General features: G+C 34.8%; 1 protein-coding gene across 2 annotated transcripts in view; it reads left to right on the top strand.

The window, feature by feature from the left end:
* Positions 1-27714, top strand: part of SBF2 (SET binding factor 2) — a 521490-nt gene that overhangs the window by 239005 nt on the left and 254771 nt on the right. For both annotated transcript variants that reach the window (XM_039244607.1, XM_039244608.1), the window contains exons 5-6: positions 64-174; positions 1989-2094. In XM_039244607.1, the coding sequence (XP_039100538.1) occupies positions 64-174; positions 1989-2094 (217 nt within the window). The remainder of the gene's footprint in view (positions 1-63; positions 175-1988; positions 2095-27714) is intronic.

Raw genomic sequence — 27714 nt, 5'->3', positions numbered from 1 at the left:
ATTTTTTTTTAATACTTATTTTTCCATGAAAAAGTAATCTCTTCTTTCATCTTCTCTTTGTAGGCTTGCCTAGGTTTGATCTACACTGTATATGTGGATAGTTTCAATGTCTCCTTGGAAAGCCTCATTGCAAACCTGTGTGCGTGCCTTGTCCCAGCAGCTGGAGGGTCTCAGGTAAATAGAATAAAAAGGGAGATGAAGAGGGCCTTGTCCTCTTTTCCTCTGCTCCAGTTAATTTAATTTTTGAAGAAAAGAAAAAAACAGAATTCCTTAAATATTTTCATTTTAAAGAGGATCTTAGTTTAGTTAAGCATTGTCCCTATGGTCTGCCTTCTAGAGACCCAAGATTCCATTCTTTTCTTAGGTCATGAGGTTAGTTTTAACACAGGGCTCACCTTTCACATGGCATAATTAGAAGTCCTATTTTGTGTAACTTGAACTCTAGTTTACATTTTCTTGGAAATATACGTTTTTAAGCTGAACATTTAAAATGTCTCCTTTCTAACCTTTATTTCTCCTCTCTAGAGCTATGGTTCATTTTATTAACTTATGTCAAAAATTTTTTTAGTGATAAAAATTAGAAAAACTATAAACTGCCTTTAGAAATATTAATGTTGATGATCATCCAAAATCATAGATTTTTTTTCCAGAAAGTATAGTTTATGCCTTAAAATTTCCCAAGGTTTTTGTCATATATTGAGCCTCATATGAGGACATTAAATTCTCTTACTGAAATAAAACTTTCTCAGAGTAGTCATCTTGTTTGTCTTAAGATTTTCATTTTCATGTCTGAAGTAGAAAAATAAGAACCTCAGCTTCTGTCTCAGTGTTTCCAGTGCCCCATACTTTAAAAAAACAACAACAAAAAACTTCTTAAGCCCTAGAACTGATTAGCTGATCACTTATTTTGCTTATTTTTATGTAATATTGTGGAAGAGGACAGCCCTCTAAAAATTACATTGTTATCCTCCTCAGTCTGACAGAGATGATACTTGCAATGAAACTGACATTTTTTTCTTTACTCTTTTGTCTTGCTTAGTGTCTTCTATTACTCTAAGTTTTTATTCTCTTTTTTTCCTCCTATTCCCTCCTCCCTCATTCTCCTCCCTCTACTACAAGGACAGACTGCAAGATATGAGTTTGGTTACAAATGAACCTAAACTTTAAAGCTATGGAATTATTTTATGGAGCTTTGTCATGACGGGATTTATTTTAACTGTATTTTCTTAATTCATTTTTTCATTAAAAAAACTTATTGTAGCTCCTAGAAATTTTAAAATATCACATATGTGGTCCATGTTACATATTTTTTGTTTTCCAAGTTTTATTGACATATAATTGGCATAAAATGTTGACTTTAACATTTATTATTTTTTTAGTTAAGTATGATTGTCACTGATTTTTGTTATCTCATTGTTACTAAATTTTCAGCTTTCTCCCATCCAAGTACTAACCAGGCCCGACCCTGCTTAGCTTCCGAGATCAGACGAGATCGGGCACATTCAGGGTGGTATGGCCGTAGACTAAATTTTCAGCTTTCTAACTACTGAATTTTCTCATATCGTATTCATTTGAGCACAATATAATTTGAATATTTTTGGTTTCATTATTACTCTTGCATCTATTAATTGGATCTTATAGGATCATCACCTACTGTAAATTTGGACTTCAAAAAAAGGGGTTTTTAAAAATTTATTTTGAGAGAGAGATAGCAAGTGGGGAAGGGACAGAGAGAGAGGGAGACAGAATCCCTAGCAGGCTCTGCACTCCCAGCACAGAGCCTGATGTGGGGCTTGAACTCACAAACCCCGAGATCATGACCAGAGTTGAAGTCGAGAATCAGATCCTTAACAAAACTGACCCCACTCAGGCTTCCCCCTCAAAAAAAATTTTTTTTAATAAATTTGAACTTTCAAGGGATTTTTTTTTGTCTTAAGAAAATGAAAGAAATCATTTGTGTTTGTGTGTGTTTTTCACCCATTCTGCAGAAGCTGTTTTCCTTGGGTGCGGGAGATAGACAGCTGATCCAGACTCCTTTGCATGACGGTCTTCCTGTCACAGGCACTAGTGTGGCTCTCCTGTTCCAGCAGTTGGGTATGTCTTTTCTCCCACTGGCAATGTCCTCTTGTGGAAACCTGTGAAGAAGAGATTTATATTAAATTCATGTCACCTGACACAAATCAAGAAAATAAAAAGCTAATGATTAAATACCTGACATATAAAATATATAATTATATGGGTCCTAATCTTAAATGGTATTCATTCTTTTCTTTCTTTTTTCCTTTTTAGTTTTTCTTTAAAAATTTTTAACCCTGGCCTCTTTTGCTCTGGAGTCAATTAGATTTTTAGAAAATAGATTTTTTAATGCTTTAAAAAACGAATAGATAGTATATTTTGCTTTTTCTTAGATAAGTTACTTTTGTAGGATCCTTGTCAGATGGAACTAAAAGTCTCATTCTTCTAATCCATTACTTGGACCAGAACTTTATCTCCACAATTTTCTAGCAATGGCAAGGCTGAAGAATTGGGGTGAGGACACCAGAAAAAGTGCCCTCTGTCCATTGGATAGCTTATACTTCATTTAGGGAGTAGTGTAACTTAATTTTTTTTTCAAAATTTTTTCTTTTTCTTTTTTTAAATATTCATTATTTATTTTTGAGAGAGAGAGACAGAGCATGAGCAGGGGAGGTGCAGAGAAATAGGGAGTCACAGAATCTGAAGCATGCTCCAGGCTCCAAGCTGTCAGCATAGAGCCCAATGGGGACTTGAACTCATGAACTGTGAGATCGTGACCTGAGCCAAAGTCAGACACTTAACCAACTGAGCAACCCAGATGTCCCAATTTTTTTTTTAATTTATTTAAATTCTAGTTAGTTGACATACAGTGTAGTATTGTTTTCAGGAGTTTAGTGATTCATCACTTACATATAACACCCAGTGCTCAACACAAGTGCCTGCCTTAATGGCCATCACCCATGTAGCCTATCCACCCGCCCCCACACCTCCCTCCATCAACCCTCAGTTTGTTCTCTGTCTTTAAGAGTGTCTTATAGTTTGTTTCCCTCTCTTTTTCTCCTCCTTTCCATATATTCATTTGCTTTGTTTCTTAATATCCACATATAAGTGAAATCTTACGGCATTTGCCTTTCTCTGACTGACTTATTTCACTAAGCATAATACCTTCTAACTCCAGTCATGTCATTGCAAAAGGCAAGATTTCATACCTTTCCATGGCTGAGTAGTATTCCATTGTGTGTATATACCACCTCTTCTTTATCCATTCATAGTCTATAGACACTTGGGCTCTCTCCATAGTTTGGCCATTATTGATAATGCTGCTCTAAACATTGGGGTACATGTACCCCTTCAGATATGTACTTTTGTATCCTTTGGTTAAATACCTAGTAGTGCAATTGCTGGATCATAGGGTAGTTCTATTTTTAACTTTTGAGGAATCTGCATACTATTTTCCAGAGTGGCCACACCAGTTTGCATTCCCATCAACAGTGCAAGAGGCTTCCCCTTTCTCTGCATCCTTACCAACGCTTACTATTTATGTTGTTAATTTTAGCCATTCTGACAGATGTGAGGTGGTATATTGTCATGATTTTGACTTGTATTTCCCTGATGATGAGTGATGTTGAGTATCTTTTCATATGTCTGTTAACCATCTGGATGTCTTCTTTGGAAAAATGTGCCTTCATGTCTTCTGCCCATTTCTTAAATGGATTGTTTCACTTTTTTGGATGTTGAGTTTGATAAGTTCCTACAGATTTTGGATACTAATCCATTATCAAATATGTGATTTATAAGTATCTTACCCCATTCTTAGGCTGCCTTTTCATTTTGTTGATTGGTTCCTTCCCTGTGCAGAAGATTTTTATCTTGATGATGTCCTAATAGTTCATTTTTGCTTTTGTTTCCCTTACCTCTGGAGACCTGTCTAACAACAAGTTGCTCTGGACAAGGTCAAAGAAGTTGTTGCCTATTTTCTCCTCTAGGATTTTGATGGTTTCTTGTCTTACATTTAGGTCTTTCATTCATTTTGAATTTATTTTTGTATGTGTGTAAAAAAGTAGTCCAGTTTCATGCTTCTGTTGCTTTCCAGTTTTCCCAGCAACATTTGTTAAAGAGACCATCTTTTTCCCACTGGATATTCTTTTTTTTTTTTTTTATTCTCAAGTTAGTTAACATACAGTTTAGTCTAGGCTTCAGGAGTAGAATCCAGTGATTCATCTCTTGCACATGATACCTGGTGCTCATCCCAAAAAGTGTCCCCCTTAGTGTCTGTCACCCATTTAATCCACCCCCCCCAACATCAACCCTCAGTTTGTTCTCTGTATTTAAGAATCTCTTCTTTCCTGCTTCATTGAAGATTAGTTGACCATATAGTTGTGGATAGAGATAGTGTAACTTTAAAGTGAGGGTGTTTCTGATCAGGGCTGCCAGAGATTCCTGTTTACTTTTTACTTGTCCTTTATATGTGCCTGCATATGAGTGTCCCATTCACCTTTATTCAACCTTGTCAGTGTTCTCCATCTGTCTTTGTCTTTTTTTAGTTACAGTAGAACCTTCCCTTCTTTAGGGCTCATATTCTGCATCTTCATGGAATTATTAGTTCCTTATGTGAAACTCTTGCCCTCTTGTTTCCTTTCTATATCATGCTGAATTCTGCTTCTTGCTCAGCTCTATAATTTATCCCTTCTTTTTCATTAATGGCCCATTCTAATTCTTCTGTTGTGACTTCAATTGTCAAATTTAGAAAGCCTCAGAAGAAATTAATTTGAATATATGCATAGTTTTATAGTATCCTAATAAAGATGAATGGTGATCCAATCCCCAAGTAGTATTTTTCCTCCATTACATCTATTTCCCCTCAGGAGTTCAAACACTAAAAAATCACCTATTCCTTTTTCTCTCTCCTCTGAAAGATTCTACCCACTGAGTCATTTCAGTGAAATCCTAATTTAATTAAAGCTTTTTTTTTTTTTTAAGTGTGTGAAATACATATTCTTTCTCTGGTGACACTAACTTCTCTAAAGAATATCTCATTGATTAAATCCAATTAAATCCTCCCACCATAAACTTTAGAAAATATTTTAGGGGTTTCTTGGACTACCTGCAGCCTGTCCGTGGTCCCTCCTAACCATCGACTTAGTTGATTTTAGCCAAACACTATTCCTATGACTTTTTTACTTTTAGAAGAGGGTATATACCTCTAACAGGTCAATCAAAGCAAAGATTTACCATGAAGAGGAATAGAAAAATAATGACACAAATAAAAATAATATCATTCCCTAATGCTACCTTTTAATGGTTGCCCTGTAAGCCTGTCATGTTTTTGAGTTTTTACAATGATTTGATGAAGGGGAGGAGAAGAATGTTACCAACATTCAGTGCCCATGACCAGGGGTAGTAAACATCCCTCATGCTTGATGTATGTGCACCAGAAGAATTTTTACCTCAAAAACACTGGTAGCACTCTCACTGAGAAAAAGTACTGTAAAGTATAAATTTATAAAACCTGTATCTCTTGTCAGGTAATGGTGGTCTGTGTAATTTAGACTAACCCTCTTACCAATAACTACTAGAAAAGCTATATAAATATAGGCATCATCTACTTGAAAGTATCAGAAGCAGTAAAGGTGACTAAACCATGGTTCAAGAAAAGAAGGAAATCTAGAAAAGTGAGCCAGACATTTGGGACCAATTTTTCCCAGAGCACCTGCTGATTTTCGAAGAAGTAACTGAAAAGCTGTTCACAGCACTATTGATATCCCATAGGGATGGGGGAAATTGAGCTCAGGTTTACCAAGGAAGATTTCTTTAAAAGCTTGCATGCTTTGAGTTGGGACTGCAAAGGACCACAACTGAAGAATGAGTCAAGGTCTGCATAAGGTCTCTTGAGGAACTGAACTGGAATTTGAGATTGTTTCAGTTCCTTGAAATGGATTATAGTGATCCTTGATGCTACTGTCCCTAGCCATATAGTACAAGTAAAAGGAAATCCTCTCTGGAGCAAGATATCTGCATCCTAGGCCTTCAGTATGCCTATACAATTTTATATATAAATATACCCAACACTCAGTCAAAACTAACCAGAAACACAGAGGACTAGTCCTATATGAAAGAAATACAGAAGAAACCATAGACAGGAGCACCTAGAAAATAGTTACCAGATTCACATATTAAAATAATTATGCTTCATTATTGAAGGAGGTAAACAGTCAAGAGTGGGAATTTGAGGAGTGATACCAGAAAGATGGAAGAACAAGAAGTCCTAGTTCTTCTTCTTCCACAGAAACATTGCTTTAACAGTGATGTACCAATTGAAATACAATGCAGCTAAGAATTCACAGTGATCTCACAGCTGAGTACAGACATGTTAAAATGGGTAAGGAGAGCAACTTCACTTTTCCCTGTCAGCCTTTCCCCCAAGCCAGCACAGCTCAGCACAGGGAGAGGACACCCCAGCTTACAGCTTTTCCTTGGGGGAGATGGAAGGAGAAAAGTATAGTATGTATCCGATTTTCCAGCTTTAGGGAGGGCTGCCTGAGGATCACGCTGGTTCCTGTCTCACCTCTTTTGGAGTGGTTACAGGATTGGCATAGTTGGGGTGCCACTGAGAACAAAGAAGAGTGAAGAATAGCTTGCTGTACCATCATTGCTTGTCACAGTTGGGAGAAGGTGCACAACTTGAGGTATATCCCATGGGAAGGAGGGAGAGGAAAAACAGCAGTCTTGCTTTTCAGAGCACTGCCTGAATATTGGCAAAGTTATAGAAGAATTGTAACTTTAATTCACTGCTGATGAGAAGGTGACTTGGAGCACAGGTTGATTCACCAAAAAGTTAAATGAACCAAATAATCTAGCCATTCTACTCCTAAACCATCTACTCCATTTACCTAAGGAAAATGATAGCATTGCCCATAAAATATTTATACATGAATGTTAATATCCATATTTTTATATTAGTAAAAACTAGTAACAAGCTCAGTCTGGATCAGTGGCAGTAGATGATGGTGATGGTAATGCATAAATAATCTGTGGTATATCCATACAATGGAATACTATTAAGCTATATAAAGTAATGAATTATTGATACATGCTACAGCATGGATTAATCTGAAAATAATTATGCTGAATTTAAAAATCATACAAAAAAGAATGCATACTACATGATTTGGTTTCTATAAAGTTCTAGAAAATGCAGTTTACTCTTTGGTAATAGAAATAGATCACTGGTTGCCTTGGGGTGAGAAAAGAGGGATTACAAAGAGATATGAGGAAACTTTTTAAAAAATGTTTATTTATTTTTGAGAGAGAGAGAGCGAGCACAGGCAGGGGAGGAGCAGAGAGAGAGGGAAACACAGAATCTGAAGTAGGCTCCAGGCTCTGAGATGTCAGCACAGGGCCTGACCAGGGGCTCAAACTCACAGACTATGAGATCATGACCTGAGCTGAGGTTAGACGCTTAACCAACAGAGCCACCCAAGTGCCCCAAGTATGAGGAAACCTTGGAATGTTTGTGTTCATTATCTTGATTGTGGTGATGGTTTTACAGGTATGCATATATATCTGTATCTATATCTACATCTATATCTATCTATATATCTGTCAAAATATACCAAATTCTTCAAATGAGTTTAAAATATATATTCATACAAGAGCTTGTACATGAATGTTCATAGCAGCATTATTCATAATAGCCAAAAAATGGAAACAACCCAAATGTCCATCAACTCATCAGTGGATAAACAAAGTTTGGTATATCTACATAAATGGATTATTATTCAGCAATAATAAGGAATGAATTGTTGATATATGCTACAGATGAACAAATCTGAGAACATTATGTGATGTGAAAGAAGCAAGACTCCAAAGGTCATATATTCTATGATTCCATTTATATGAAATGTGTAAAATAGGCAAATCCATAGAGACAGGAAGTAGGTTAGTGGTTGTTACGAACTGTGGGGAGAGGGCAGTTGAGTGATAGATAATAAGGATGGGGTTTATCTTCAGGTTATGAAATTGTTTTAGAGTTAGAGACTGGTGATGGTTTTACCACTTGAGGCTATACTAAAAACCACTGAGTTGGGGACGCCTAGGTGGCTTAGTCGGTTAAGCGTTCGACTTTCGCTTAGGTCATGATCTCGCGGTTCGTGGGTTTGAGCCCCGCGTTGGGCTCTGTGCTGACTGCCAGCTCAGAGCCTGGAGCCTGTTTCAGTCTGTGACTCCCTCTCTCTCTGACCCTCCCCTGCTCATGCTGTCTCTCGCTCGCTCTCTCCTAGAAATAAATTAAAAAAAAAAATTAAAAACCACTGAGTTGTTTATGATATATGAATGATATCTCAATAAAGAAAAAAGTATTAGGGCCTTGTCAAAAGAATTCAGAAGCCATCTTGAAGAGGCTTGCGGCTGATCTATGATGGTATAATTTGAGCTTCATAAATGATGATAATTGCAATTGATTGAAACTCAGCAAATATTTTTAAATCCATGAATTCATAATAATGTTAAATGAAAAATTATTACCTTAGAATATGACAGAACCAATTTGTTACCTTGAAAACTTATTAATAAGGGAAGAGAATCCAGCATTTATTCTGCCTTATTTATATGAATTATAGTACAGGGTAACCCAGTGGTAGATGAGGAGAATTGTCTCTTTTTAAAAATATTCTATCCAGGGACACCTAGACGGTTTGGTCAGTTAAGCAACCTTTGCTCTTCGTTTCAGCTCATGTCATCATCTCAGGCTCAGTTCAAGCCCTCCGTCAGGCTCTGCTCTGTCCTTGGGGTTCTCTCCCTCTCTTCCCCCACCCTGCTCTCTCTCTCTCTTTCAAACTATATAAGTAAACTTAAAAAAATAAAAATAATAACTATAAGTATTCAATCAATAAGTGAAAAAATTATAGTAATAAAACATCATCATTTTACAGTCTTTAGTAAATGAAGATCTGAACATCAACAAGTGTTATCATAAGGAAAAAAGCAGGTATTATATATCTAGCCTTGCCAAACACTATGTGTAGTTTGGCCAGAGAGATTAAATCTGAATCTGATTACAAGAAATATAGAAGATGGGAACACATTGAAATTCACCAAAAGATGGCAGTTATCAAAATCTAGGTGAAATAGATATAGGGAATTAAGAGTATATTTATCATAATGAGCACAGAGTAATATATAGAATTGTTGAATTTCTGTATTGTACAACTGAAACTGACATAACACTGTATGCTCAGTATACTGGAATTAAAGTAAAAACCTTTAAAAAAAAAAAAGTCGAGGTTCACAGAAACTCTGTTGGTCAAATGTCCCAGGTTCTTTTTTTTTTTTTTTTTAGTGTTTACTTATATTTGAGAGAAAGAGGGAGAGCAAGCTGGGGAGGGGCAGAGAGAGAAGGAGGGAGAACCAATCCAAAGCAGGCTCCAGGCTCTAAGCTGTCAGCACAGAGTCCAATGTGAGGATCAGACTTAGAGACTGTGAGATCACGACCTGAGCCAAAGTCTGATGCTTAACTGACTGGGCCACCCAGGCACCCCTGTCCCAGGTTCTTTAGCAAATTTATTGAAAGGAAAGGAATAGAGGAGTAATCTCTAGATTAAGAGATTTAAAACACATCCATTTTTAATAGAAGGAGATTGAACTATCGTGTCTAGGAATGCACATTTGGGCAATAAAACTATAGAAAAAAAAACAGGAAAATGGTTGATAGAATAAAGTCAAAATAATGGTTACTTATGTCAGTAGAGAGGGAATTCTGATTGGGGACACCTGGAAGGGGCCTCTGGAGTTACTAACAAAGTTCTCTTTCTCGACCTAGGTAGTGTTCATTAATTCTTTAGGATAATTCATCAAGCCACCCATTTTATTTGTATGTTTTTCTGTATTTGTGTTTTTCTTTTTTTTTTTAATTTTTTAAATGTTTTATTTATTTCTGAGAGAGAGAGACAGCATGAGCAGGGGAGGGTCAGAGAGAGAGGGAGACACAGAATCTGAAGCAGGCTCCAGGCTCTGAGCTAGCTGTTAGCACAGAGCCCGATGTGGGGCTCGAACCCACAAACCGTGAGATCATGACCTGAGCCGAAGTCGGACGCTTAACCAACTGAGCCACCCAGGCGCTCCTGTTTATCTTTCAATAAAAATATTTTTTAAAAACTTATAAAACTATTTAACTCTTTATATGTATCCCTGTTTTGTTTATTTTAATAAATACAGTACTTGAAAAAGGCGAGATTTTATTCTCAGATAACAGAAAGTCTAGAGGTAGGCAGTACAGGGGCTCATGTGTTGACTTTCAGATGTCTCCTGGGATGGTATGGAAATTCTACTCCATGGTTTTTCCCTACTTATTAATAAGGGGTTTTCCCTTACAAGACTGTTAGCTTTAAGAACTTCTTATCTTATTATTCTCTGTGTCCTCTGTATTTGGCATAGTACCTTGGATTCAGAAGACATTAATATTTGTGAATAAATGAGTGAATATATTAGCCATGAAGAAACTGGCAATTATTATTTCATTAGGTGATGTTCTGTGTATGGATGAAGTATGTCAGAACATATGGTTATTAGTCATTTGAAGATCAGATTTCATTATTTTACTCTCTAGTATTTTCAGCTGGATTATCTTTTGCTTACATATTCAAAATTTAATTTTTCAGGGAAAAAATAAGGAAAAGATAAGAAAGGGAAGGAGAGAGAAGGATGCTTCTAAGCACCATGTGCAGAGTTTGTAGTTTCCAGAGCATGCAACACTGATAATTCTCTCTAAAGGCATGTTCTTATCACCAGTCATTTTGGTTGGACTGTTGTTGAAGGCCAATATTAGACCATTATCAGAGTTCACTACCTGGGTTGGGGGTGAGATGGTGGTGGTGGATTTTATAAAGCATAGACAGGAAGCAGATAAGACCGTAAGATTCTTTTGTAGCCTTGACTAGTTTTCCTGTGGAAGGTCTAAATGTAATGATAGCATTTCCTTGGTTCTTCTCTCCAAGGATTGTTATGATAATGAATTTGTTTTTCACAGTTTGAAAGGTCTCCATGATTGCGTGAAATAATTATGTGGACTTCTACCATCACCCACCTCATTCCCCATAATTTCCTGTTAATCACTTTCATCTCTTCACCTCTTACTTACCATATTATTTTTTTATTTGTTCCTTGTAGTCCATATGACCTATTTTTGTTTACATAAAGATTTTTGTTTTGAATGTGGAAAACTGTAATTATTTTGTTTTTTTAACGCTAGTAAGATTGTATTCACAGGACTGGTTTTTATAGCCCATTTGATTTTTGTTTTGTTTAATCCATAGCTCTTTAACTCACAAGTCCCTCCTTAACCCAAATAATTTTGTGAAATTTTCATGAAATGTTTGCCATATCTGTTCAGTTATCATTTGGATTTTAACTGCAAATACACTGATTTTAGAATACTTAAGTTCCCCAGTTTTTAAGTATACTTAAAAATGTATACTACATTTTTTAAGTTGCAGACTAAAATGATCTTGGATCTTCAGCTATCATCAGTTTCCATTGTTAAACAATAAGAGTCTTGTATCATCTGTGCTTATACTTTTTTTCCTAACTTTATTGATGTATTATTGACCCACAGCTTATCTAAGTTTAAGATTTTTGATGTGAAACTTGATGCAAGTATATATTGTGAAATGATTACTATAGTAAGCTTAGTTAATACCTCTGTCCCTTCACATAATTAGCAATTTTTATGTGTGTGCTGATAATATTTAAGAACTCTCTTAGTAACTTTCAAGTATGTAATACAGTATTGTTAATTATAATCACCATGCTGTACATTAGATCCCCTGAATTTATTCACCTTACACCTAGAATTTGTGCTCTTTGACCAGCATCTCCCTATTTCTCACACCCTTTAGACCCTGGCAACCACCGTCCTCTCTATTTCTGTGAGTTCAGCTTTTTTTTGATTCCACATATAAGTGAGAACATAGATTATTTGTCTTTCTCTGTCTACCTTGTTTCACTTACTATAATGTCTTCAAGGTCTATCTGTGTTGTTACAAAAGGCAGGATTTCCTTTTTTATGGATGAAAAATATTCTATTTTATTATAATTATTTTCTTTATTCATTCATCTGTTGATGGACCCTTAGGTTGTTTCCATTTCTTGGCTGTTGTGAATAATGTAATGAACATGGGAGTGTAGTTACCTCTTCAAGACAGAGATTTCATTTCTTTGGGGTATATAATCAGAAATGGAATTACTGGATCATGTACTAGTTCTGTGAGTTTTAATTTTCTGAGGTACCTCCATATTGTTTACCATAATGGCTACACCAGTTTACATTTCCACCAAGAGTGCGCAATGAACACCTTTTCTCCAGAACCATGCCAATACTTGTTATCTCTTGCCTTTTTAATAAGCATTCTAACAAATGTAAGATAACTCACTGTGGCTTTGATTTGCATTTCCCTGATTATTAGTGATCTTAAGCATCTTTTCACATACTTTACATGGCATTTGTATGTTTTTGGAAAAATGTCTATTCAAATCCTTTGCCTCAGTTTTAATCAAATAGGTCTTTTTTTTTTTTTTTTGGCTATGAAGTTCTGTGTGTTCCTTATATATTTTAGATATTAATCCTTGTCATATAGATGGTTTGCATATATTTTCTCTTCTGTATATTGCCTTTTCATTTTGCTGATTTATTTATTTTGCTATGCAGAAACTTTTTAGTTTGATGTCCCATTTGTTTATTTTTTCTTTTGATGTCACATTCAAAAAACCATTGCAAAACCAATGTCAAGGAGCTTTCCCCTATGTTTTCCTCTAGTAGTTTTATAGTTTGGGTTTTTATGTTTTCATATTTAATCCATTTTGAGGTTTTTTTTTTAAGTGATGTGAGATAGGGGTCTCATTTCATTCTTTTGCATGTGAGTATCCAGTTTTCCTGGCACCACTTATTGAAGAGATTATCTTTTCCTCATTGAATATTCCTGGCTCCTATATCAAATATTCATTGACCTTATATGTATGAGTTTATTTCATGATCTCAATTCTCTTCCATTGATCTGTGTGTTTTTTATTCCAGTACCACACTATTTTTATTACTATAGCTTTGTAATATAGATTTAAATCAAGAATTATGATGCTTCCAGCTTTGTTTTTTTGATTATTACTTTGGCTGTTTAAGATCCTTTATGGTTCCATTGTAAATTTTAGACTTTTTCTTCTGTTTCTGTGAAAAATTTCATTAAAATTTTGATAGAGATAGCATTGAATCCATAGATGGTTTTGGATAGTAATATTTTAACAATATTAATTCTTCTCATTCATGAACACAGGATATTGTTCCATTTATTTCTGTCTTCTTCAGTTCCTTTTATCAAAGTCTTGTGGGTTTTAACATGTAGATTTTACATCTCCTTGGTTAAATTTATCCCTAAATAAATAAGCTTGGAATTATTTTTGAATGCTGTTGGAAGTGGGATTGTTTTCTGTATTTCTTTTTCAGATAGTTTCTTATTAGTATATAGAAATGCAACTGATTTTTGCATGTTGACTAAGTACCCTGCATCTTTACTGAATGAGTTAATTAGTTCTAATAGCTTTATGGTAGGGTCTTTAGGATGTTCTCTGTATAAGATCATACCATCTGCAATAAGAGACAGTTTTACTTCTTTTCTTATGTGAATGCTTTTTATTTCTTTTTCTTGCCTAATTGCTCTGACGAGGGTTTCTAGTACTCTGTTGAATAGAGTGGTGAGAGTGGGCACCCTTGTCTTATTCCTTATCTTACTAGGAAAGCTTACAACCTTTTACCATCAAGTAAGATGTTAGCTGTAGGATTGTCATACATCATGTTTATTATGTTAAGATACATTCCTTCTATACCCAATTTGTTGAGAATTTTTATCATGAAATGATATTGAATTTTGTCAAATGTTTTTTCTGCTTCTGCTGAGATGATCATATAATTTTTATTTATTTTTATTTTTACTTTTTAAATGTTCATTTATTTTTGAGAGAGAGAGCGCATGAGTGGAGGAAGGGTACAGGAGAGGGAGACACAGAATCCAAAGTAAGCTTCAGGCTCTGAGCTGTCAGCACAGAGGGGCCCAAACCCATGAACCATGAGATCATGACCTGAGCCAAAGTTGGACGCCCAACTGACCAAGCCACCCAGGTGCCCAAATGATATGATTTTTAAATATTTCATTATATTAATGTGGTATATCACATTGATTTGTGTATGTTGAACCATCCTTACATCCAGGATTAAATCCCACTTGATAATTGTGTGTGATCCTTTTAATGTGATGCTGAATTTAGTTTGCAGGTTTTTTATTGTGAATATTTGCATCTATTCATCAGAGATATTGGCCTATAGTATTCTTTTCAAATAGTGTCCTTATCTAGCTTTGTTATCAGGGTAATGCTGGCCTTGTAAAATTAGTTTGGGAGTGTTTCTTCCTCTTCTTTAATTTTTTTAGAAATTTGAGAAGAATTAGTATTAATTCTTATTTAACTGTTTGGTAGAATATACTAGTGAAACCATGTGGTCCTAGACTTTTTTTGTTGGGAAGTCTTGATTACTGTTTCAGTCTCCTTATTCATTATCGGTCTGTTTGAAATTTCTATTTCCTTATGAGTCAGCCTTGGTATAATTGTTTTTATATGCATAGTTTCTTTGTGCTTACCCAAATTAACTTTAGCCAGTTTTTCATTAACTCTTATTAGGTCTGTATTTCTGTGTTGATTGTCTCTAATACTAAATATTGATGTAATTAGAAAATTGTTAAAATAACCAGAATTGTTTTCTTCAATTTTATCTTATAAACATTATTTTTACTTTGTATACACATTCTTAAAATTTTGATATAGCTGTAACTTTTGGTTCAGAAAGTTACTTCTATTTTTAAATATTTTAATGGAGATATTTTGGTATTTTGTCTTCCTCTGGAAAAGCTTCTGTCTATCCTGCTATATAATTATTCCTGAAGTGCCATTAACTTTTATAAGAATATCAAAAATAATTTATGTTCCTGAAATAGAAAGATGAAATGCCAGAGGAAATAATGAATGCTTAGGTTGTACAAAATGTTATTTTTACATTAATATCTTTAGGAAGAATATGTTGAGGGGCACCTGGGTGGCTCAGTCTGTTAAGCATCCAACGTTGGCTCATGGTCTTTTGGTTCGTGAGTTGGAGCCCCGTGTCGGGTTCTGTGCTGACAGCTTAGAGCCTAAGTTTGTTCCGAGCCTGTGCCTCCCTTCCTCTCTGCCCTTCCCCTGCTCTCACTGTATCTCTCTCAAAAATAAACATTTGAAAAATTTTTTGAAGAATATATTGATTGGTTAATTTACAATCCATATGCTTAATGCATCAACTGTGGATGATTTTTGTCTTTTTACCTTAAGTAATTGAAATGTAGTGCCTTGGATTATGTTTTACTCAATTTTTTTCAGTTTATGCATGTAACATTACTACTTGTTTTTTGTGTTATTCTTAGGTAATAATGGGGAAAAATAAGTAGTCATTTTCTTTCTCAGAATATGTAGTTAAAAAAATAGTTGGACAATTTGAACATACAAGAGTTGAGACGATTACTGTAAATGGCATATTGTGCTCTATATGGAAAAGGAGGAAATGGGAAATTTAATGTTTTACTATATCTGTGATTAATCATTTTTTGACAGTTTGAATATCACCTCTTTTCAATGGGGATTTGAAACAAATTAAATCTTCTCTTTTATCTGTTCTGGAGCAGTTTTTTGAAGGAATTGCTTACCGTGTGTATTCTAATCTGTGTACTCTACTCCAGAGGCCTTAGGATCTCTTGGGAAAACTGTTACAATTTAATTTTTTGTAATAAATAGCACAAAGAATAGTCCCTATAATGCCTACCTGCAGGAGTATTTGTTTTTAATTTTTTTAATGTTATTTACTTTTTTCTTTTTATTTATTTATTTATTTATTTATTTTACAAATAGTTTATTGTCAAATTAGTTTCCACATAACACCCAGTGCTCATCCCCACAAGTGCCCTCCTCCATGCCCATCCCCCCTCCTCCCCACATCTATCAGTCCTCAGTTTTTGTCAGCATTCAAGAGTCTCTCATGGTTTGCCTCTCTCCCTTTCCCCCACCATGTTATTTACTTTTGAGAGAGAGAGAGGGAGACTGAGCGTGAGCAGGGGAGGGGTAGACATAATAGGGAGACAGAGAATCTGAAGCAGGTTCCAGGCTCTGAGCTGTCAGCACAGAGCCCATCGCAGGGCTCGAACTCATGAACTGTGAGGTCATGACCAGAGCTGAAGTCAGACGCTTAACTAACTGAGCCACCCAGGTACCCTAGGAATATATTTTTTTAATTAAATGTTTACAAAGCCAATACCATATGCCAGGTCCTGTGCTAGTCACTAGTGATATAAAGATGAAAAAAGTCACAGCCCTTATCTAGATATACTTTTAACCTAATGGAGAAACATATTTTATTTTATTTTTTATTTTTTAAATTTACATCCAAGTTAATTAGCATGTAGTGCAACAGTGATTTTAAGAGTAGATTCCTTAATGTTCCTTACCCATTTAGCCCGTACCCCCTCCGATAACCCCTCCAGTAACCCTCTGTTTGTTCTCCATATTTGTCTCTTATGTTTTCATGTTAAGCGAAATTAGTCAGAGAAAGACAAATATCATATGACTTCACTCATATGAGGACTTTAAGATACAAAACAGATGAACATAAGGGAAGGGAAGCACAAATAATATAAAAACAGGGAATGGAACAGAAACATACATATTTTAAAAATTATATTACAGTATAATTAATGCAGTAATAGTAATACCAAGAACTAAGGGAGATACCAAGAGATCCCTTACCAGCTAGACAAGAGAACGAAGGACATTCCAGGCAAAAGGAAGAATATAAGCAGTGATGTAGAGCCATAACAGGCCTTCATGAAATAGTAAGAGGTTTGATGAAGTTTGAATATAAAGTTGTAGGAAATAGACTCTAATCAGAAAATTGATTGCTTTTCTTTTGAAAGTTTAAGATTAAATTTGTGCTAGTTTTGTAAAGGAAGCCATTTTTAAAATACCAAAGACTGATAGTCAGTGATCAATTCAGTGCTTGTTGACTAGTTGTACTGCCCTTGCTGGAATTACACATAAGTAAAGACTGATTGCTACTTGATATAATTTGAGGACAGTTCAGAAGAATCCCAGTTCAAAACTGTCTTTTCCATTTTCCTTTCATGGTGCTTAAATGCTCTATTAAATAGTAATCTCTATCTTTGTATTTAGTTATCCTTTAATGAATGCAAATGTTTTGAGGCTAGATAGCCACTAAGAGTTCTCCTTCATTGTCACAAAGTTCTCTAGTCTAAAATTTCATTTTGCTCTTTCAGCACTTAGGGATTTAATATTCTTTGGCTGCTCCAGCAGTTAAGTAGGCAACTTACAAATGATGGCAGGATAAATTACCCTCTCTTCTGTGCTCTGTAGCACTTTGTACATGAATCTATTCTGTTAGTTTAATTATTTACTTACCAGCCTGCCATCTTCACTAAACTGTGAGCTCCTGTTTGAGCCTGCTTCAAATTTCTTTATCCATCCCTAGAGTTTAGCAATTTCTTAAGTATCTCAGCAGCTTGGTAAAGGCTTAATAGTGGAGGAAAGAAGGAAAGAGGAGAAAAAGTGACCAAGTTTCAATTAGAAGAGTTATTTCTGCCAAGGCAATTCCTTCCTGCTTGATCTTTGCTTTAATTTTGCAACTACTCAATATATTATCCTTCCCCTTTGTTATTCTATTCCCCAAACCCTTTTTGCTTCCTGCTTTTTAAATTTAGATGTTAAAGAGATTTTAAAACCTGATTTATCAGAACAGGCACAGACCAGGAATCTGGGCCATTTGTGATTGTAGTAATCTGATGTGATTACCCCAGACTTAGAATCAATTATAGGGCTATAAAGAAAATAAATGTGTTGTGCCTTTTTATAGTTTTGGTTGAAAGGCCATTTATGGATTGTTACTTGGGATATTCACAATTTTAGAATTGAATTATTTGTGGTCATATGTATTTATGAATTCACTTATTATATTTTAAAGACTACCACATTGCTAAATTCTATTTATAAACCCATAAAGTATATTTAATTATGTCACACTTAACAGAGTCAGCCCATTTCATAACCACTAAAAATATACCCATGTCCCATGTATGGTTGCCCAGTTCAGTTACATTTTTATTTTTATTTATTTATTTTAAAAAAAAATTTTTTTTAAATGTTTTTATTTTATTTCTAGGAGAGAGAGAGACAGACAGCATGAGCAGGGGAGGGTCAGAGAGAGAGGGAGTCACAGACTGAAACAGGCTCCAGGCTCTGAGCTGGCAGTCAGCACAGAGCCCGACGTGGGGCTGGAACCCACGAACCGTGAGATCATGACCTAAGCGAAAGTCAGACGCTTAACCGACTAAGCCACCCAGGCGCCCCGCAGTTACTTTTTTAAACCATTTTCATTTCTAACATATTTGGAAATAATATACTGTTTGTGACATATTAAACCTTGCCTCTCAGTGATAGTTATAAAATAAAGTATATAATCCTCTATAAAGCTTTAGTTAATTTGTGAAGATAGCAATTTAGTTTTTCTTTATTGCTATATTCCCAGTGCCTGAAACATGGTAGATACTTGACAAATATTGATCAAACAGAAGAAATCTCCTTTTCCTTGGCTTTTATTAAGTCAGGATCATTATTATATTGTCTTCTCCATTGTGGTTTTATATAAAAGAACTGTAATAAATTGTTTAAGTTTTCTATCCTATCTTGAAACCATGGACTTCAGTTCCCCAATTTGCCATTTGAAAGCTGAGACATAGTTTTCTACCTATGCAACATATTATTATTCAGAGAAGGGGACAATTTTTAGAGAAAAGTTTTTGGTATTGTTTTTTCAAAACAGGAAACAAATATATTTGTTAATGTTTGATTCCATGAATTCTAGAACTTTAACCCCTGAAGAAAAGTTAAGAAGAGGAAGTAATTTTTCAGAATGTTTTACTATTTGAATAATCAACAGGATGTATGTGAACCATTGTACTGAAATCAGTAGTAATTATCACCAGAATGTTTGTCTTCTCTATTGTTATTGTGCAGCTTTAGATGGACATTGACTACTAAAGACTAGGAAACAATTCAAGATTGTATAGCAAACTGGTTATGACTTGTAGTTCAAAGAAATTGAATTTCTAAATAAATTACATAGCTATAAACACAGCAACAAACATTGCTAGTTAAAATTAAAAACAACTTTTTAAAAATATTTGAGATTGTTAATTATCTGACTTTAAGGAAACATGTGATATTTAAGAATACAAAAAATTTTTTTAAATGTTTTATATCTTGAGAGAGAGAGAGCATGAGCTGAGGAGGGGCAGAAAGAGGGGGACAGGGGTCCGAAGTGGGCTCCATGCTGATAGCAGTGAGTCTGATGCGTGGCTCAAACCCACCAACTATGAGATCATGACCTGAGTCAAAGTTGGCTGCTAGGCCAATTGAGCCACTCCGATGCCCCAAGAATATAAAATTTAAGTAATACTTCAGTTAGACCTGGGTAAATTATTTGTACATACACAAATATTATTTTCTGGATAATGGAAAACTTCCCCTTTAAGTACTAGAATTTTGGTCCTAACTCATTTCTAATATAAGTCCTGTGTTAGTAAGTATAGTGTAATATTTATCCCTTGGTATCATAAATTGGTTGTTTTTACTGATATATATGGACAGAATCCCTTCAAACTGAATGCCTGCTTTCTTCACAATTTATCTAGTACTAAATGATGCAAACTATGAATTTTATTTTCTGATGGATGATCAGAATGGATTCTTATTTCGTGAGTATGGGGGGGATTGCAGAGAGTTCAGATAGGAGTGGAGAGGAAAAAAGTCCTCCCCTGAAGTCTTCAGGAAGGAAAGTCTGGATTCCTTCTCAAGATATTCAGATTCTTCTTGAACGTACCCTTGACAGAACTACTTACAGGTCTTAGTGCCTTTTCTTCCTCAGTCCACATGGTTTTCTGTCAACTTTGAAAGCTTTGCTGCTTTTGTCTCCCTTACTAACTTCTGCTTATTCTTCAAAATCCAGCTCAAGGGTTAGTTCCTTTGGTGGGCCCAGTGTAAATCATGGGGGCCTGTAAAAGATGAAAGAGGGAGACAGAAGAGCCAGTGTCAGAGTGATAAATTCTGACATCACGTAAATGAGAAATGCTCGACTGGCTTTTGTCCGCTTTAAAGATGGAAGGGGGCCATGAGCCAAGGAATGTGGACAGTTAGAAACTGGAAAACTGCAAAATAGGACTTTTGAAATTTAAGTCCTGCTGAACTTTGTGATAATATGTTTGTGTTTTTTAAGCTATTCTTACTTTAATCATAATTCTAAAATACTTGTTTTCACATTGATATAGATATTTCCATAAATCAAGAAAAACTGAGCTAATAAGTATTACACATTTTTAATTTATTTTTATTTTTATTAAATATTTTTTAATGTTTATTTATTTTGGAGAGAAAGAGAGAGACAAAGTGCAGGTAGGGGTGGGGCAAAGAGAAAGGGAGACACAGAATCCAAAGCAGGCTCCAGGCTCTGAGCTGTCAGTGCAGAGCCCTACATGGGGCTTAAACTTACAAACCGTGAGATCATGACCTGAGCTGAAGTCAGATGCCTAACTGACTGAACCACCCAGTTGCCCCTATAGACTTTTTAATTGTTAACATGTTTCAAAGAGTTTTTATTAAAAAGTGAACAGAAGTTGGTTGAAATTCTTCCCACAAATGTAAAGTATCTGTTACTATTTTTATTCATAACAAATTCAGATCTAAGCTTTCTTAAAAGCTGTATAGCCTGATATCATAAGAAGGATGACTAAGTACTTAACAGACTCCCTCTTAAACACTTTTAACATAAAGGAATTATTTTTAAAACAGCCTCCCCTGCACCATCCTCACCCTGTTACATTTACAAAACAAAGACTAATATTTTTGCAAAGCATTCATTTAATCATGAAATATAGACAGTCATGCAATGGTATCAAGAAAAGAGCATTTAGTACCTTTTCACTTTTATAAAAGATTTTGACAATGAGAACTTCATAAAATGTGAAATTCCGTCTGCTGTACAGTTAACATCTGCTAGGTAGGAAACATATTTTAACAACCATTTTAATGTGTAAAATAATTCTGAATTCTTACTATAAAAATATTTGTCTAAAATATGAAACATCTGCAGTAAAACTGACAATGTGCTTAAGATTTCAGAAATGTCTCCTAGAAAAAATGGGAATGTTTCCTTTTGCCAGATAAACTGAAAAGTTAAGGTGCCATAAACAAGACGAAGCTAGTAAGGAATATCCTGTTACTAGAAAAGAACAGCATGTAATGTGGACTTCCTCCATGTCAAAGTGACAACCACTTAATGACAATGCCTTATTATACATAAAAAAAATAGAATATAAAAGATAATATGTGTTGTTCTAAGCCATTAAGTTTGTGGTAATTTGTTATAGCAACCATTGAAAACTAATGCAACCACAGAATTTTTTAACATAAATTTTTGTTTTTATTTATTTATTTATGTTTGTTTATTTTTGTGAGAGAGAGGGAGAGGGACAGAGCACAAGCAGGGAAGGGGTAGAAAGAGGGAGACACAATCCGAGCTGTCAGCACAGAGCCCAATGAGGGCTCACACTCACAAACTCTGAGATCAGGACCTAAGTTGAAGTTAGATATGTAACCAACTGAGCCACCCAGGCACTCCAAACTTTTTGTTTTTAAATACTTTGACTCAGAAGAGTTGCTCAATTGGTGCAGAAAAGCCTCAAGTATATATCATTCATATTTCTCCAAAATAAGATTTTGTATAATTATAATACATTATAACAACCAGGAAATTGATTTGGGCACAATACTGTTACTTCAGGGAAAGAGTGACACTTCTCTAAGTAGACCTTTTTATAATAGATTTGACTTCTGGAAGTATGTGTATGTCTTACATATTCAGAACATAATACTAGATCAGTCATGATGGAAGAAACAAAAAAAAATATTAAAATTGAAAGCGTAAGAAATAAACTCCACTGTCTTTCAAATGAAGAACCTAACCACACTGTAAAGAAAAACTAATTAAAGTAATTTGAATACATGGTATTTGACCAATTTCAGTTTTGAACAGGTTTGAGGAGAGAATTACAAACAAATCATGACCTTCTTTTTAGTTGGTGTGGTGTTTTGAATTAGAATGGCTGAGGAAATTTTGCAACTACTTTATATGTAACATACGATTTAGCAAATGGATAAATATTTGTTATTATTCTCCAGGGTTCTCACTGGTCTAAGGGACACACAAATAAGTATTGGAGTCAGAGGGGAGACCCTGTAGGGATGGATTGGAATGAAAAGTAATGGTGTGGACCCAGGGTTTCTCATATATATGTGCATGTCATCTATATGTGTCTGTCTATATGCACGTATATATGTTCATATATTTGTGTATATATATATACACACATATATATATATACATGTCTACATGCATATATTTCTTACATTTGTCTACAGAAGTGGCCCAGGAACAAAAACTCCCAGTAAAATTTATCTAACATTACCCTAATACTCACATTACCCTAATACTCAGAATCTTGGTCCTCTTTTTTTTTTTTATGTTCCTATTTAAATTCCAGTTAGTTAACATACAGTGTGATATTAGTTTCAGTTGATCAATATAGTAATTCAGCACTTCCATACAATACCCAATGCTCATCACAAGTGTATTCCTTAATTCCCATAACATATTTCACCCATCCCTCTACCCACTTCCCCTCTGGTAACCACCAGTTTGTTCTCTATAGTTAAGAGTGTTTCTTGATTTGTGTCCCTCTATCTTTTTTCCCCCTTTGTTCATTTGTTCTTAAATTCCACTTATGAATGAAATTGTATCTTTTTGTTCTTCTCTGACTGACTTATTTCACTTAACATAATACTCTCTAATTCCATCTATGTCGTTGCAGACAGCAAGATTCCATTCTTTTTTATGACGGAGTAATATTCCTGTGTGTGTATGTGAGAGAGAGAGAGAGAGAGAGAGAGAGATGCACACCACACCTTCTTTATCTGTTCATCAGTCAGTGGATATTTGGGCTCTTTCTGTAATTGGACTATTACAGATAATGCTGCTATAAACATTAGGGTACATGTATCCCTTTGAATTAGTATTTTTGTATCCTTTCAGTAAATACCTAGTAGTGCAATTGCTGGTAGTTCTATTTTTAACTTTTTGAAGAACCTCCATACTGTTTTCCAGAGTTACTGCACCAGTTTGCATTCCCACCAGTAGTGCATTCCCTTTCTCCACATCCTTGCCAACACTTGTTGTTTCTTATGTTAATTTTAGCCATTCTGACTGGTATGGGGTGATATTTCATTGTAGTTTTGATTTGTATTTCCCTGATGATGAGTGATGTTGAGCATCTTTTCATGTGTCTGTTGGCCATCTGGATGTCTTCTTTTAAAAAATATTTATGCGTGTCTTCTGTCCATGTTTTAGTTGAATTACAAGCTTTTGAGTGTTGAGTTTTATAAGTTTTTTATATATTTTAGATACTAACCTTTTATCAGATATGTCATTTCCAAATATCATCCCCCATTACGTAGGTTGCCTATTGGTTTTGTTGTTGCTTGTTTCCTTCACTGTGCAGAAGCTTTTTATTTTGATGAAGTCCCTATAGTTTATTTTTGCTTTTTTGTTTGCCTTGCCTCAGGAGATATATCTAGTAAGAAATAGCTCCAGCTGGATGTCAAAGAGGTTACTGCCCTTATTCTCCTCTAGGATTTTTATGGTTTCAAGTCTCACATTTAGGCCTCTAATCCATTTTGAATTTATTTTGTGCGTGGTGTAAGAAAGTGGTCCAGTCTCATTCTTTTGTACATTATTGTTTGGTTTTCCCAACACCATTTTTTGAAGAGACTGGCTTTCTCTTGGGTAATTGGATGGTCTTTCCTGCTTTGTCAAAGATTAATTGACCATATAGTTCTGAGTTCACTTCTTGGTGTTCTGTTCTGTTCAGTTGATCAGTGTATCTATTTTTGTGCCAGTACCATACTGTTTTGATTACTATAGCTTTGTGATATAACCTGAAGTGTGGAATTTTGATGCCACAAGCTTTGCTTTTCTTCTTCAAATTTGCTTTGGCTATTTGAGGTCTTTTGTCATCCCATACGAATTTTAGGATTATTCTGTGGAAAATGGTGTGAAAAATTCCCATTTTGATAGGGATTGCATTAAATGTGTAAATTGCTTTGGGTAGTATAAACATTTTGACAATATTTAGTCTTCCAGTCCATGAGCAGCATGGAATGTTTTTCCATTTCTTTGTATTATCTGCAATTTCCTTCATCAGTGTTTTGTAGTTTTCAGAGTATAGGTCTTTCAACCCTCTGGTTAGGTTTATTCCTAGGTATCTTATTGTTTTTGGTGCAATTGTAAATGAGATTGAGTCCTTAATTTCTCTTTCTGATGCATTAATGGCGTATAGAAATGCAGTAGATTTCTGGGGTGCCTGGGTGGCTCAGTCGGTTAAGCATCCGACTTCGGCTCAGGTCATGATCTCGCGGTTTGTGGGTTCGAGCCCCGCGTCGGGCTCTGTGCTGACTGCCAGCTCAGAGCCTGGAGCCTGTTCCAGATTCTGTGTCTCCCTCTCTTTCTGACCCTCCCCTGCTCACGTTGTCTGTCTGTCTGTCTCTCTCTCTCTCTCTCTCAGAAATAAATAAACCATTAAAATTTTTTAAAAAAAGACATGGAATAGATTTCTGTATACTGATTCTGTAAGCTGTATCCTGGGACTTTACTGAATTTGTGTTTCAGTTGTAGCAGATTTTTGATGGAGTCTTTCAAGTTTTCTATATAGAGTATCATGCCATCTGCAAATAGTGAAAGTTTGACTTCTTCCTTTCCAATATGAATACCTTTTCTTTCTTTTTGGTGTCTGATTGCTGAGACTAGAACTTCCAGCACTATGTTAAATAACATTGGTGAGAGTGGACATCCATGGCTTATTCCTAACCATAGAGTAAAAGTTCTCAGTTTTTCCCCATTGAGGATGATATTAGCTATGGATGTTTCATGTATGCCCTTCATCATGTTGAGGTACATTCCTTCTAAACCTACTTTATTGAGAGTTTTTATCATGAATGGATGTTGTACTTTGTCAAATGCTTTTTATTTATCCATTGAAATGATCATATAATTCTTATTCTTTCTTTTAATAATGTGGTGTATCATGTTGATTCATTTGTGAATATTGAACCATGCTTGCATCTTGGGAATAAATCCCACTTGATTGTGGTGAATGATTCTTTTAACTGGATTAAAAGAACTGGATTTTGTTTGCTCGTATTTTATTGAGAATATTTGCATCCATGTTCATCAGGGATATTGGCCTATATTTCTCTTGTTTAGTTGAATCTTTATCTGGTTTTGGTATCAGGATAATGCTAGCCTTATAGAATGAATGTGAAAGTTTTCCTTCCTTTTCCATCTTTTTGGTATGGTTTGAGAAGAATAGATATTAATGATTTGAATGTTAAGTAGAATTCACCTATGAAGCCTCTCGTCCTGGACTTTTGTTTGTTAGGATTTTTTTTTTTTTATTATTGATTCAGTTTCTTTGCTGGATATTGGTCTGTTCAAGTTTTCTGATTCTTCCTGTTTCAGTTTTGGTCGTTTATATGTGTCTAAGAATTTGTCCATTACTTCCCAGTTGTCCAACTAGTTGGCATATAGTTTTCGTAATATTCTCTTATAATTGTTTGTATTTCTGTATTTCTCCTCTTCTCTCTCGTTTTTGATTTTATTTGTGTGGGTCCTTTCTCCCTCTCTCTTTTTTCTTGTCTTTTTTTTTTATTAGTCTTGCCAAAGGTTTGTTAGTTTTACTAATTTTTTCAAAGAAGCAACTCCTGGTTTCATTGATCCATTCTTTTTTTTTTTTTTTTTTTAGTTTCTGTATCATTTATTTTTACTCTAATCTTTATCATTTTCTTCCTTCTGCTGGCTTTATATTTCATTTGTTCTTTTTTTTTTTTTTTTTTAGCTCTTTTAGGTGTAAGAATAGGTTATTTATTTGAGATTTTTTTACTTCTTGAGGTAGGCCTATATTGGTGTATACCTCCCTTTTAGATCCACTTTTGCTGCATCCCAAAGGTCTTGAACTATTGTGTTGTCATTTTTATTTATTTCCATGTATATATTTTTAATTTGTTCTTTGATTTCCTGGTTGGCCCAGTCATTGCTTAGTAACATGTTGTTTAGCCTCCATGTATTTGTGGTCTTTCAAAATTTTGTCTTGTGGTTGATTTCTAGATTCATAGCATTGTGGTCAAAAAAGGTGCATGGTATGATTTCAGTCTTTTTGTATTTGTTGAGGCCTGTTTTGTGACCTAATCTGTGATGTATTCTGGAGAATGTTCCATGTGCACTGGAAAAGAATGTGTATTCTGCTGTTTAGGATGGAATGTTCTGTTAAGTCCGTCTGGTCCAGCATGTCATTCAAAGCCATTGTTTCCTTGTTTATTTTTTGTTTAGATGGTCTCTCCATCTAAAGTGGGGTATTAAAGTCTCTTACTATTATTGTATTATTTTCAATATTCAGAATAGAAGGAGCGATAGAAAGTTTCCCAGACAAATAAAAACTGAGTTTGTGATCACTAAACCAGTCCTGCAAAACAATATTAAAGGAGACTCTTTAAGTGCAAAGGAGAGACCAAAAGTGACAAAAGATAAGGAATGATCAGTGAAATCTCCAGAAACAATGACAAAATCAGTAATATATATATATATAATATATATATGTATATATTATATATATATATGTATATATATATATGAACTCAATGAACCACAAGACCACAACCTAAGCTGAAATGGGACACTTAACCAACTGAGCCACCCAGATGCCCCAAATTCTGCCTAGATTTAACACCTACTGACAATTACTGATAAAATCAGACTGTACTATGATGATTATAAAATGGTTTTCCAAATCTAGCACTTCCTCCACATTTATCAGTCAGCATTCAACATTTCACAATTAGTAGAACCCTCATTTATCCTTCCTAATATGATTATTTGTATATTCCCTATCAGTATGAACTCATTAATTCCTATTTTTAATTCCAACATTCTATAAAGTCATTACTGGCTTTAACTACTTTTTGTGCTAAACAAGTCCTAGATTTAAACAGTGAGCACCACTTTAACGTAGTTCTTATGTCCTGTGACATGAACCCATGATTTTTCCTAGTTTTTTTCTTAATTTCAGTATATATATATATACTTATATATATATTAATTTTATATATTTAAATTAAAATTTATATATTAATTTTCAGTATATATATATATATATATATATATATATATATACACACACATATACACACTGCTGTGAATGTAAATGGATTAAGCACTCCAGTCAAAAGACATAGGGTGACACCTTGAGGGTGTTATGCTGAGCGAAATAAGTCAGGCAGAGAAGGACAAATATCATATGTTTGCACGTATAGGAGGATTAGGAGGAACTTGACGGAGGAACAAGCGGGAGAAGAAGGGCGGAAATGGTGGGGGAAAGGGAGAGAGGCAAACCATGAGAGACTCTTGAATGCTGA

This window comes from Hyaena hyaena, unplaced genomic scaffold (genome assembly GCF_003009895.1).
Source record: "Hyaena hyaena isolate Hyena2069 unplaced genomic scaffold, ASM300989v1 scaffold_245, whole genome shotgun sequence".
Taxonomy (NCBI): Eukaryota; Metazoa; Chordata; class Mammalia; order Carnivora; family Hyaenidae; genus Hyaena; species Hyaena hyaena.
The sequence above is the reverse complement of the archived record's forward strand: the minus strand, read 5'-3'. Positions and strand labels throughout refer to the sequence as shown.